Source organism: Ochlerotatus camptorhynchus, unplaced genomic scaffold (assembly GCF_037179485.1).
Source record: "Ochlerotatus camptorhynchus isolate MF236.1 unplaced genomic scaffold, CSIRO-AGI_Acam_v1.1 ptg000053l, whole genome shotgun sequence".
Classification (NCBI taxonomy): Eukaryota; Metazoa; Arthropoda; class Insecta; order Diptera; family Culicidae; genus Ochlerotatus; species Ochlerotatus camptorhynchus.
The window spans coordinates 309,284-322,816 of NW_027040543.1; the positions used below are offsets into that span (position 1 = coordinate 309,284).

The 13,533-nt window shown below is 37.1% G+C and overlaps 2 protein-coding genes across 3 annotated transcripts; one reads left to right on the forward strand and one right to left on the reverse strand.

Annotated features, from left to right (window-relative positions):
- Positions 1 to 698: 698 nt before the first annotated feature.
- LOC135717233 (farnesol dehydrogenase-like) lies at positions 699 to 2,026 on the forward strand. Its single transcript, XM_065239218.1, has 3 exons — positions 699 to 1,300; positions 1,359 to 1,484; positions 1,631 to 2,026. Exons 1-3 carry the CDS (start codon positions 722 to 724, stop codon positions 1,670 to 1,672), a joined length of 747 nt encoding a protein of 248 aa, XP_065095290.1. The 5' UTR covers positions 699 to 721; the 3' UTR covers positions 1,673 to 2,026.
- On the reverse strand, positions 1,800 to 8,362 carry LOC135717232 (spermidine synthase-like). 2 transcript variants are annotated; one of them, XM_065239217.1, is made up of 4 exons: positions 8,256 to 8,362; positions 8,054 to 8,192; positions 2,134 to 2,731; positions 1,800 to 2,070 (listed from the first exon to the last, which is right to left on the reverse strand). In XM_065239217.1, the coding sequence occupies exons 2-4, from the start codon at positions 8,179 to 8,181 to the stop codon at positions 1,936 to 1,938; spliced, it is 861 nt and encodes a 286-aa protein (XP_065095289.1). In that variant the 5' UTR covers positions 8,182 to 8,192; positions 8,256 to 8,362; the 3' UTR covers positions 1,800 to 1,935. The 2 variants fall into 2 exon arrangements, with proteins under 2 accessions (XP_065095289.1, XP_065095288.1); XM_065239216.1 differs by having other exon boundaries at positions 8,252 to 8,356.
- Positions 8,363 to 13,533: the final 5,171 nt, after the last annotated feature.

Below are 13,533 nucleotides of genomic sequence, written 5' to 3' on the forward strand. Positions count from 1 at the left end.
AGAAGCAATGATGTCTAATAAACGCTGAATAATCAAATAATTGATCGAATAAGCTCTGTTACAACTCAAGTAAGTCTAATAAAAGCTTCTCGAAACACCTTATACAACAACAAGCAGTTTAATGTAGTGGTTGAATAAATTCTCCAGATTTGTGTGAACAAAGCCTGAACAGAAGTTATTATTTAAAATAGTACAAGTATTGTAAAGCATGCAGTTGAATAAAATCGTTAAGAAGTCGTTCTGGGAGGCCGAGAATAATGTATTTTCAAAGAACATGAAGGTGACCCTATAAACAAATTGATATTTAACGATAATGTGAACGAAGTGCGCGGTTAGAATAAAGCTAATAATCGATGCATGTTTTAAGTACCTACCTAACTCTGTACTCATACTTGAACGTTATCACGCTTCTCGATATTTGAATAATAACACACACTTCATCATCGTTGATCACTGTACCATGCCGCTGTTCTAGTGTTTGCAAATACGTACCTAGCACCTAGCAGCACATTAATATCAAATGTTTGATGACTTATTTGCTTTTTATTCGTTGGTAATAAAGAGAATCTAATGTGTTCGTTCATTGATAGTTCCTACCTATTTATTCATAAATAAAAGATGACAGATAGTTGATGTGCGGAAATGAATATAAGCCGATTGCGCAAGGTTTCATGATATAGTTGCGATTTGCAGTATCGTTTGAGGACAGTTGAAATCAAGGATGGAACAGTGGCGTGGAAAGATTGCCGTGGTTACAGGATCCAGTGCAGGCATCGGTGCAACCATAGCTATTCAGCTAACTAACGCCGGGATGATTGTGGTTGGATTGGCCAGGCGTACTGAGCGTACGGAAGCTTTGAAAAAACAAGTGTCACCAAGCTTAAGGAATAACTTGCATGCCGCACGTTGCGATGTGAGCAAGGAGAACGAGATAGTTTCCATCTTCAAATGGATCGACGAAAAGTTTGGTGGTGTGGATGTTATAATCAATAATGCCGGCGTTGTTCGTGACACCAAATTGATAGATTTGAACAATACGCAATCTATACGTGACACATGGGAAACTAATGTCATGGGCTTAGTGCTGTGCAGCCGAGAAGCCTACCAGTCGATGAAACGAAGATCTGTTGCGGGACATATTATCAACATTAACAGCATTGTTGGCCACAGTGTTCCCTATTCAGTAGAAGCTATACTTTCATCTTACAATATGTATGCTCCTTCGAAGTATGCTGTAACTGCAATTACAGAAGTAACCCGCCAAGAGCTTCTGGGAGAAAAATCTAAAGTGAAAATTACTGTATGTTTGTTCGATTAGCTGGTATAACACCCTTACTATTAAATTAATCAATTTTCAGAGCATAAGTCCTGGAGCAGTGAAAACGGAGATAGCTGATTTCAGTAATGTTGAACTTCCACTACTCAATCCAGAAGACATTGCGCAAGCTGTGTTGTATGCATTATCTACCCCACCACATGTCCAGGTATCTATTTTCTTTCGCTAGGTACATTTATAGAGTTTTGAGCTTACTTACGTACTCAAAAACGGGTTAGTTTTAAGCATACTAAAAGCATTACTTGCTGTTTTCGACAAATCATGTTGCTAAGCTTTGTATTTTGTCTTATTTAGGTTCATGAGCTGATTATCAAACCAGTAGGAGAGCGATTCTAAGTAACCAGATATTGCTGCAGAATATTTGAACTACAAGTTCCAAACACCGACATAACTCAACGAACCGCCAAATTCCGCCCATTTGGATATAATTGTGATATTTTTCAAAAACATAAAAACAAAACTATAACGTTTTGATTAGGTATATTATAAAATATGTAAAACTTGCATAAGACGAGCAAGAATAAAAAGATTCCGAGGTGCATACATTTAAATTGTACCATGTTGGAAATGCTGGTCAACTACCACCCAAGAGCAGCTGTCTAGGACAGATGCTTAGCAGCGTATCTTGGTAAGGTAAATGCAGCTCGATGTACATCCGTAGTGTAGTACCGCATCTTCATCTCGTCGATCTCGTCGTCAGTAAAAATTCTAGTTGGTTCATTCAACTTGGAATTCTGAAAAAATAACAAAGAATCCTCTGATTTATGAAAATTGTGCACATTTTACTCATACTGTACCTCATTCAGACTGGCAATGAAGAATCCTATTTGACCTGTTGGATACGACGGTACCGATGCCAATCCATATCCTACCACCGGGAAATGTTTCCTGCAGTGATCCAGTGTACTTTTAATATGTTCCATATCAATCCAGAAAGTACCTCCTTGAGAGCAGATTATTCCATTCGGTCGCAACGCTTTTTTAGCCAGAGCGAAATATGATTCTTGGAACAGGGACTCGGCTGGACCAATAGGATCACTGCTATCTGTGATGATGACATCGAATTCACCCTCTCGTTGTTTCATATACTCGAATCCATCTCCGATCGTCAGCTTCAATTTAGGCGAATCAAAGCCACATGCCATAAAAGGTAGATATTTCTTGGATAATTCCACGACACGGTCATCAATTTCTACCTGGTGCACTTCCTCCACTAGTGGATGTTTCACAACTTCTCGAGCTACTCCACCATCACCACCCCCAACGATGAGAACCTTCTTGGGGTTCGGATGGCAGCATAGTGGAAGAAATGAAATCATTTCCTGGTAGGCAAACTCATCACGCTCCGTACACTGGATGATTCCGTCCAGTACCAAAACGGTTCCATGCGAATAACTGGAAATGAATTAACAAAGAATCTTTGAGCTTTTGTATAATACGCAAGGAATCAAAAATATCTCCAAATGAAAAAAATGGCAAGCGATCAATATAACGCTCTTTGTCAGAAATGGAAATCAATAATGAGATAATATTCTTTTTTTTTCATGACAGCCTGCCTTTGCCTTTGAAAATCACAAAATAAATATTGAAGCTCATTATAATTAGATTGTGGATAAAATATAAAACATCCAAAACAATACAGTTAAAATAGATTTCGAGACATATAACTACTGGCCCCATTCACCGCTCAAGTCGTAGTGAAGATGTTATCTTTTTGAATTGTCTATCTTTTCTGACCATTTAACAAATAATATTTATGGTTTGTAAGATATTAAGGTATTAGATATTGATTAAAAACACGCCTTTGTTATGAACTATTGGTAGTAATGTATATTTTAAGTTTATTTTTGGAGTGAGCGGTAAAGCGAACCCTTGATAGTTGTGGGTTCTTCATTCACCACTCATATGGATGTGAACAATTTTTTTTTATCGGAAATAAGCTGTGAAATAAAAGTGCCGAAGGTTAAATATGATCAGCAGGCATTTTAAACGAGTGAATTAGTCGGTTAAACGCATGTTTAGAACTCATTTTGGGAATTTTTTCAACAAATTTTGACAAAATGAACAACGAATGGAGGTCAAGCTGTGAAGGGGTACCACACGGTAGTAGCAAGCGTTTTGTCTTTATCGTTGGCTGCTTTGCGTGTTTGGATTCCCTGGTAATACATTAAATTAAAAGAATATACCTGTGATTGCTTTATGAATTATTTTCCATAAGCAAAAGCTTAGCCAAGAATTCTTATATTCACTTACCATGCCAGTACCATATTTGACGTGGTTCCTAATGGTGACGCACTTGTCTATTTTTAATCGCATTTCAAAAATATTAATGGAAAATAGTCTAAAATGTTTGAATGCGTCAAATATGGTGCCTTCACGGTAGTGCCAAAAAGTACTACTTTTAGAAACTCTTTTGAGTGCAATAAATGTTGTATGCAAGTCGTTGCAAAATTCGATTGTTGTTCAGCACTTGTCGTAATTATTCAACGAGGCGAGCCGAAAATATTTTCTTTTTGAAACTTGTTGCATAAATAGTTATTTCGGAATGATGAAACCATTAGTTGTAACACGGTAACCGCAAAATACCCAATAATTAATATAAAGTACGCAATCATGTAAATTATGCATTTTCGAGGGAAAATGGGACTATACCCATTAAATGAGGAAAATGTTTACCCATTTATGAGTAGCTGTAAATCACAAATTAATAATCTTTACTGTTTTATGTAGTAACAGTTATTCATGTACGGGTAAAATTTTACTTTTTAATGGGTAGTCCAATGTTCTCTCAAAAGTGCATACTTTATAGTCATTATTGAGTATTATGCGACTACTGTGTATAATGATATTTTGTACTTGTAAGTTACAAGAAGAGGTTATAAAGTATGTGTTTGACAAATCAAACCTCTCAATTTCGCTTTCAGAGAGTCACAATCAGTCTTGTAAGCGGTCACGGTAGTCGACACATTTTCTATGATAATCGACTGCTTTTGCCTCCGACACTTGGAAAACAAGCTATCATAGTACAGTACCAAACTCAAATGTCATACGACAGGCTCTGTCATATGACACTGTCGCCGAAGACCGTCACGAATGTATGTATTTTAGTTTTTCTCATAATAAGAGCTGCTGATGTTGTGCTTGTGTGAATTCTGATAATAGCAAGCAATGATATCCTAGGAATAACATTTCTGATCAGAAATGGTTTAATTTACACCAAATTGAGGAATTAGAACGAAATTACTCATGTCATATGATAGTTATTTGATAATTTTCTTTTCTCTCGAATGTTATTCTACCGGTTGTGTTGTGTGATAGAGACGACGGTAGAGCATGAGTGTAGGAATAAAAACAGACTGTCGCGCACGACAACGAAGCGAGTGTAGTAAAAAACGTCAACAGTTTCAACCCCTGGTCACAATTTAACTTACAAAATACTCTTACCACAGACAAACAGACATAACGCATTGTGTACTTTTCACTGTAAAACATCGTCACTAAAACACTACCGTCATTTGTTGAATACACTGTAGTGGCACTACTTTGAATAGATGGCGGTAGTGTGAAACGTCAAACGCAAGAAAATTGACTATGCGCGCCACATGTGGTGGCACTACCAACTAACAAACATTTAAATTGACCGTTAAATGCGTGTTCGATAAAAAACATACAAGTGTTATGTCTGTTAGTCTGTTCTCTTACCTTACGAGTGATGTAAAGGTGGTCAAGAACCAGGACTGCTTCCACTCATTTGCTACAAAAAAATGATTTTCTGAATTTTTGAATCATTATAAAGCCTAATGATTTCATAATTCCGAAAAACAATTTTTTTATAGTTGAAGATGCTAATTTCAAATAACAGACTGTAGTGGTAATTTTTATACGATAGATGGAGTAGATGAAAGCATAGAGTTGATAGTTCCGTTAGAGTACGGCAGTGTGAAGATTGTATATAGATATTAGACAAGCGAGCTAGGACAACTTTTAAGGAAGGCACAAATCGGTTTTTTCATCTCTCTTTACCAAACTCCCCCTTTGGAGAGGGATGGTGAGGGGTGTCCCCCCCCCGCCACCACTGGCAAAAAGAGATGAAGACCGACCCGCTCATGTACCAACTGTGTGTTTGAAACAGTTCTACCGATTTTTTACCGCACTTCAGTTGTTATTTGAAGGAAGGCATCCAGTCGTAGGTTTGGAAATTGCAACTATTGTTTACCCCTACCACGATATGTGCTCCTGTCATCGTCGACTTGACGATCTCGAGGGGACACGGGTGGGGTAGGTGCTGCTACTGTACCTTTCGACCATTGACAGTAATTGATGGTATGCTCCCATCCAGAGTTATGTACTTTGACTATATGTTTTTAGTATTACTTCTACGTGAAGTCAACGATTTACATAGTTGAAGATGCTAATTTCAAATAACAGACTGTAATGGTAATTTTTATACGATAGATGGAGTAGATGAAAGCATAGAGTTGATAGTTCCGTTAGAGTACGGCAGTGTGAAGATTGTATATAGATATTAGACAAGCGAGCTAGGACAACTTTTAAGGAAGGCATTTTTTTATAGCAAGTGATGTGAAGCAACCCTGCAAGTTCACAAATGCCTCCCCAAATTGATTTCATACGCAAGTGATATGAATTTCGCGAATAAACACGAGGAGGATTTATTTATAACAAAACTTGCCATATACAATCGTCATGGCGTGCAATTTATATACAAGACTATGCTGGAGGTGGCTGGGTTCGATTCCCGGTCCGGTCTACGAATTGTTTCGGGTTGGAAAACTTGTCGACTTTCCTGGGCATAGAGTATGATTGTGCCACACAAAATACTAATGCAAAAATGGTACTGGCATCGAAAGCTCTCAATTTAACTGTGGAAGTGCATCTAGAACACTAACTTGAGAGCACGCAATAAGCTAATATGCGATAAGCAATATAATAAGTTTGAAATGCGACGAACAAGAAGAAGAAGAAGTTACCGAAATTCCTTCTGTATTATTTGCAACAATTGTTTTTTGTTTGTTGGGCCTGTCTCAACTACCTGTTTTGCCGGAGGACCATCGTGCATAGTTCTGTCTATAGTTCCACACTGGCACGAGGACGATGATCAGCCGCCCCTAACATGGAGAACATACACTGCCTCTAACATCGAGAACAGGCGCTCGGATCGAGCTGCACACTCCGGAGAAGTATTTTTTTTTCGATTTAGTTGCCACAAAATTTTGTCTAGCACGGAAGGTTATGGTATGGTGGCATTATTTTTAAGGGTAGTTTTTATGTGTTCACTCCCTTCGATTTTTTTAGCAATCAGGAAAAATGTTTAAAACATTTGAATATTCAACATAAACGTATCAAATTTTCACAGCTCAAAACTTTGAATAAGTAAATCAAATATTTTATTTTGCATTTCTAACTGGACTCGTCAAAGTCGCTTATAAAAGCACGCTTTTACGTTGCATTATTTTGGTGTCTTCTGTGCACTTTTTCCTTATGAACCAAGGAAAAGTGCACGGACACCAATACGATTTAACGTAAAAACGAACTTTTATTGGTGCTATTTCGTTTGAACTTTTGTTCAGTTTGATTTTAAGTTGAAATCTCAGTTAAGGGACACTTTTTTCCCTTGATTTGTTTTCCGTGCTTAGCACCAATGCTATCTAGCCAGGGAGGCAGCCCAGACACTTGGACCCTACCTATCGACCCATCAACTCATGAACCGGAGACCAACGGCTTTACTTCCCTTCCGAAGGAAGGCGTGATCAGATATGTTATGCCTCAGAAACATCCCGGCGGCGCCGACTCGGATTGAGTATGAAAACCCGAAATTAGCTAACCATAACGAAATCTTCGCCTCCTTAACATCTATAAAGAAAAAATCTCATAATTTAGAAAAACGTGTGGTTCTGTAAGACCCTATGAATTCAAAATTTCGCTTAATGTTAGAACTATCCATAATCATAAATTTAGTTCTGACCAATGTTTGTCTTGTCCTGATAAAGGGTTCATGTACATGTTTGACTAAATAAATTACAATTACAATCAGATTCAGTGAATACTGTATTCAACAGAAGGATCTGGAAAACAAAAACGTGTTTAATTTTCATAATGCTGTTAAGAGCCAAAACATAAAAGTTTTGTGAAATTTCGAAAAATTCCGTCTTTACCCTTAATATATTACCAAAGTAACCTCACCGAGAGTTAAAGTTTGCTCTGTCCCACTTCTTCCTATGTGATCTTGTTCAGTGGGGATACGCAAAAGACCAGTTTGTCCTAACACTCACTATCAGGCACCCTAGAACGCCGAAAACCATCTACACAAACCCATACAAAGCTTGATAGCTGGAAAGGTTCATGTAAAAGTTTTAGTTGGAAGAAAGAATTTTGATATTGTGATCTACAAATGCTCAACGTCAATGAACAAAATAAAATAATGATATCGTTCAACTCTCTGATTTTTGTCTAAAATTACGGATAACTTAGGAAAAATAGGAAATAAGCCCCATTGTTTTATTTGAAGCTGAAATAAGTACCTATACATATTTAATAAAATTTACTACTTTTTAATCTCAATGTAAATGTGTACAACCAGGCACTATCACTCATTATAGCAGCTTATCAAAAAATAATGTCAGTACTTGACCCACAAAATATAGAGCCACGTGTTTCCAAAACTCCTTATAAAAAGAATCAAACAAAAGAAATACTTACGTGTCAAGCAGCTTGATGTCCTGGAATCGGGAGCGTTCTTCGTGGAGAACTTTTTTCACCTTCAGAGAAAAACATTGATTTGGCCATAGCTGTTCAGATATTTCGCTGAACCATTCGGAAGGATTCATTTTGCAGGGAGCTGTATAAACATAGGAAAACATTTAAATTTATTGCAATTAAGCGGTGATCTTCTTTTACTCACGTAATTAAGATAATTATGGGATGAGCAAAAACAGGAATCGCTGGTAAACACGAAATTGACAACTACAGAGCACTGATAGTGAACAAGAACAGCGCTAATCAATCGTTGAAACAGGTTGAAAGTAAACTGGCGACTGGCGATGCGAACCGAACTAACTCGGTTTCAGTTCGATGCAGTGATATGTCAGTGCTCGTGCTTGTTGTTCTTGATGTAATCAAAATCACTGAACTCACCCAAGGCGGGTAATAAAGGTGTCACAGTAGGAAGAAGTGTTAGTTCGTTTACTAAAATGAACAGTGTCTTTACTTATAGCAAAAAAATGAACAAATGTAATTGTGTATAGCAAAATTATGAACATCCTTCTTTGTCTTATACCAAGAAAATGAATACAAGTAATATTGCATAGAAAATAACATGAAGCCATCTAGATTTCTTATAGTAAGAAAATGAACATCTCGGAACATCATGGAAGACTTCCATGATGTTATAACTTAGTGTTGTTGCATGTTATGTTTACAAAACCGTTTGACTGTATTGGTAAGAAATTATTCGAAGGAAATTCGAAATTCGACGTGGTTTAGCTAACCGGTTTAGGGAAATCTCTTTATACCACAGACAGACATACAAATTAGTACCGTTGTACCAACAATCAATACGAAACTAACGATTTTAAATTGGCTCACTACTTGACTAGCCTATTGGTCCCAAGCAAACGATTAACGTACCCCATTCTAGTCGAAATTCTAGTACTACACTATGTTTGTTTTGATTCGCTATGAAAATTAGACAGATAAAATGAGGGGTTATTGGTTTTTCCTATGTTTCGAGGGGTGAATCGATTAGCTTGGGACCGAAGAGAGTACCAGAGCTGAGCCAAAAAGTTCAGCACGTTATTTCGGGACCTTCTAGCACAAACGAAGTGACAGACGGAGCGGCTCGAAAACTTTGGTGACTAACCTGCTATTGCAATTTTTCAGTGTACCACATGGCAACACCATTACTACTGGATTGTACCACATGGCAACACTACTACTAGATTGAACTAGCATTTTCACCAAATATACTAGAATGTTTTGGTTCTATCTCTTTCACTCTACTCAAAACTGAAATGCATAAAAAAATGACAAAATGATACGCACTCTTTGCACACTGTCAAAGAATCATTGTACACAAAATCAACTTTGTTCAAATCAAAACAAAAAAACTAACCCATCTGGTGGATGATGCGAGGGGGGCGACTCTATCTTCGATGCAGAAACGATTTTGTTTTGCTGTGCTTAGCTGCACGTACGATGAGTAGATTTTAAGAAGATTGATGAAGATTTTGAAGATTTCCTGCAAAAAGATGGAAGTCGATGCGAGTAGATGGATTTAGATGCTTAAAATGGCAAGAAGATTTTTCGTAGATTTATTCGCTGGCGTGAGATTTTTCGAGCATCTATGATTGAGATTTAGATGTGTCGCCCCCCTCGGGATGATGGCACAAGCTTCCAAGAAAATTCTATTACAGTGAACCACATTATTTAAATGTATTTCTTCGCCAGTTAGTCGTCTGTCACTTCGTTTGTGCTCGATAGGATGCATCCATTTAGCCATCGGCATAAGGACAATAAGATCGAGATGAGCAGGAGTCTAGATGGTTTTATCATTTTATTATTGATGAAGCTCCTATAGAGCTGGAGTGTAGCAAGAAAGTTGATTGCATAATTTACCAAACAAACCCGTAACGTACTTTACTACACTAAAAAAAATGCTAAACGTTGTTCTTATTGTGTTGCACTTGACATGCACTTTTAGGGGGGAGGAGGGTTTTGGAAACTGTGACTACACTCAAAAATATAACTAATCGAATAAAGATTAAAATTTAAACATGTTATGGTTAAGCAATGTTTATGCATAGATCGGCTTAAAATTTGATCCCATAATTATACTAAGTTCGAATAATGGCGAGGAATTCGTCCAATGTTTATTAAATTGCAACGTTGACAGGATGACGCTTGCAATTGTTCGGTTAGTTTTTAAGATTACAATTCAGTTTTTTTTTATTTTTAGCAAGGTTCTTAATTTTAGATACTCAGGATCGCTGACATCACCGTGGATTTTATTTCCGCTGGCCAGCCAGTTGCATGCATCGGAAGCATTGAAGAGCTGGATAAGAACTCATGTGTGCGAATGAGCGTTCGCCATACACACTTAATCTAGCTCGGTAAAATCTCCAACAGCCGATTACCTCGGCATTTGCTTTTGCTGATATCACAAACGAAGTGACAGACGACTAACTGGCGAAGAAATCCATTAAAATAATGTGGATCACAGTAATAGAATTTTCTTCGAAGCTTATGCCATCATCCACCAGATGGGCTAGTTTTTTTGTTTTGATTTGAACAATGTTGATTTTGTGTACAATGATTCTTTGACAGTGTGTAAAGAGTGTATCATTTTGTCATTTTTTTTATGCATTTCAGTTTTGAGTAGAGTGAAAGAGATAGAACCAAAACATTCTAATACATTTGGTGAAAATGCTAGTACAATCCAGTAGTAGTGTTGCCATGTGGTACAATCTAGTAGTAGTGGTGTTGCCGTGTGGTACACTGAAAAATTGAAATAGCAGGTTAGTCACCAAAGTTTTCGAGCCGCTCCGTCTGTCACTTCGTTTGTGCTGATATCTCTGCAAAATATCTGTTTGTTAGCTGATATCTCAGCAAAATGTTATTTGTTAGCTGAGTTTCGGCAATTGTTTTACTGAATCTCAGCAAAATAAATTGCAGAATCACTCGGCTGTTGGAATCTCGGCGAAAAAAAATAAGTGTGTAGAGCCATCGACCACTTTGAAATCCCGTCGAATTTCCTGGGAAATTCTCAGCAGTGATTGCTGGTTCGATGTCCTTCACACAGAATCACTATCCGTTTGAGAATGCTGCGAATTTCCTAAGCAACAGCTTACCGGCTGACTTCATTGGCGAGGGAATCGATAAGACGCGTGACTGTTGGTCATTTTAACGGCTTTGTTCAACAAGCCCCCGTTCTAGAACCTGTACTGCACCGGACTAATTAGTGCTGACTAGTATTTTAAAGGTGGTGGTCCACAAGTGCGATGCGGCGATGCGGCTAAACTTGATTAACTCGGTACCATGTCCGGTAGTGAACCGGATTCTAACTCGAGCGGTTTTGTACGGCGCAGGGATCAGAACAATTTAAAAATAAATACCCGCATAAGCGCGAACCATAAATTGACCTTACCTAAAATGGTTATAAATTGTTTATAATCCCTGCTAAACTTCAACTGAAATGGTTATGGAACTTTACACGAACGTTTAATGATAAAGTTTTAACCTTAAGTATTATAGTTTTTTGGAAGTGGACCTTACAAATAATGGGTTGTTAAGAACCATTACCATTCAAAATTCTTGTTTTCTCCATACATTTTCGGAAAGAAAACTATACTAAAACCTTTTAACTTATGGTTTGAGAACATTAATGGTAATGGTTATGGTAACCAGTAAGGTCCATGAATGGTTTTGTAACATCGATCAAGTTCATGTGGAATATATCACGAATTGGTTGCCTTTAAATTACTGATTACCAATTCACGATATATTTCACGTAAAGTTGAGCGATAATACAAAACCATTAATGGACCTTACTGACTACCATAACCATAACCATTAATGTTCTCAAACCATAAGTAAAAACGTTCTAATATAGTTCTCTTTCCGAAAATGTATGGAGAAAACAAGAATTTGGAATTGTAATGGTTCTTAACAACCCATTATTTGTAAGGTCCGCTTCCAAAAAACCATAATACAGAAGGTTAAAACTTTATTACACAAACGTTCATGTAAAGTTCCATAACCATTTCTGTTGAAGTTTAGCAGGGATTATAAACAATTTATAACCATTATCGGTAAGGTCATGTGATGGTTCGCGTTTATGCGGGTATCTTTATTTATTTCTATGTTGATAGGTACCTACCGTGGAAGCACCATATTTGACGCGGGTCCAAACTTGACGCACTTTCCAATCAATTCGATCATAACTCCTGTTTCGGTTTGAATTGCACCGAAATTGTAATTTTTTGTCCTTTGTTTACACTCATGCCACCCATTCATAACAAAAAACATACTTTGTTTATTGCTAATAAGAGCAATCAAAATCAAAACGAAAAAGCCATCTGTCAAATGCGTCATTTTTTTCTCTTCGTAGCAACAACGCTAAGGAGCAAGTTTAATGTTTATTGTTAGTTTTCACGCAGAAAATCAGTTTTCGTGTAATAATATGTTACTAACTATTAAACTGTAAGTATTTTTAACGTTTAACAGCTGATTCAGCAATATATAGTATGTTTAGAGCACATTATTTAACGAAAATGTTTTGCGTCAATTTAGGCTCACAGTGGCCCTTATTATTTTCTATGTGAAACATGGAGCCCAAGATGCCGAAAGCTTCACGTAGACGAGCTAATCCTCCTGCTGTCGCTACAAGCGACGAGTATAGAGCGTGGTTTGAAAGGATGGAAGCAGACAAACAGAAGGAAGAACAAATTCGAACGGAGAAAAAGGCAGCCAGAGAAGCGAAGAAATTGACCACAGCAAAACGTCTTGAAAATAAACCTAAATCTGCTCCAAAGAAGATGAAATTGATTGTTTGATCTTTAATGATTTGTATATTTACCATATTTCATCAACCATTCAATAAACACTTGTTTTTTGTTGAAATTAAGCTATTTTTTTAAGTGCGTCAAATAAAGAACACCTTGCGTCAAATAAGGCACATTACAGATTCTATGCGTCAAGTTAGGAACCCAAAGTACCAAACAGAAATTTATTATAACATCAAGAAATTAACAGATATTTACGTTTTATTTATTTTTCCTACATTCTGTATTTACTGAACTATTACCAACAATCAATACGAAACTAACGATTTTAAATTGGCTCACCACTTTAGTAGCCTATTGGTCCCAAGTAAACGATTAACGTACCCTATTCTAGCCGAAATTCTAGTACTACGCAATGTTTGTTTTGATTCGCTATGAAAGTTTGACAGATAAAATGAGGGGTTATTGGTTTTTCTATGTTTCGAGGGGTGAATCGATTAGCTTGGGACCAAAGAGAGTACCAGAGCTGAGCCAAAAAGTTGAGCACGTTATTTCGGGACCTTCTAGTCTTAGAGTTACCTCTATGCTATTACTGTGTAAAATATTGATTGAATTGGTAAGACTCTCATTTTTTAGAACATGTTTGAATTTGAAATTGTCTTAACTGCGTCAAGTATGGTG

What these genes read in the sequence shown, in the direction of transcription:
- LOC135717232 (XM_065239217.1), bottom strand. Translation starts at nt 8,181, where the DNA reads ATGAATCCTTCCGAATGGTTCAGCGAAATATCTGAACAGCTATGGCCA. An exon ending in GACATCAAGCTGCTTGACAC is followed by an intron (nt 2,732 to 8,053) that starts GTAAGTATTTCT and finishes ATTCATTTCCAG; the next exon opens with TTATTCGCATGGAACCGTTT. An exon ending in TCATTGCCAGTCTGAATGAG is followed by an intron (nt 2,071 to 2,133) that starts GTACAGTATGAG and finishes TTATTTTTTCAG; the next exon opens with AATTCCAAGTTGAATGAACC.
- LOC135717233 (XM_065239218.1), top strand. Translation starts at nt 722, where the DNA reads ATGGAACAGTGGCGTGGAAAGATTGCCGTGGTTACAGGATCCAGTGCA. An exon ending in AATCTAAAGTGAAAATTACT is followed by an intron (nt 1,301 to 1,358) that starts GTATGTTTGTTC and finishes ATCAATTTTCAG; the next exon opens with AGCATAAGTCCTGGAGCAGT. An exon ending in CTACCCCACCACATGTCCAG is followed by an intron (nt 1,485 to 1,630) that starts GTATCTATTTTC and finishes TGTCTTATTTAG; the next exon opens with GTTCATGAGCTGATTATCAA.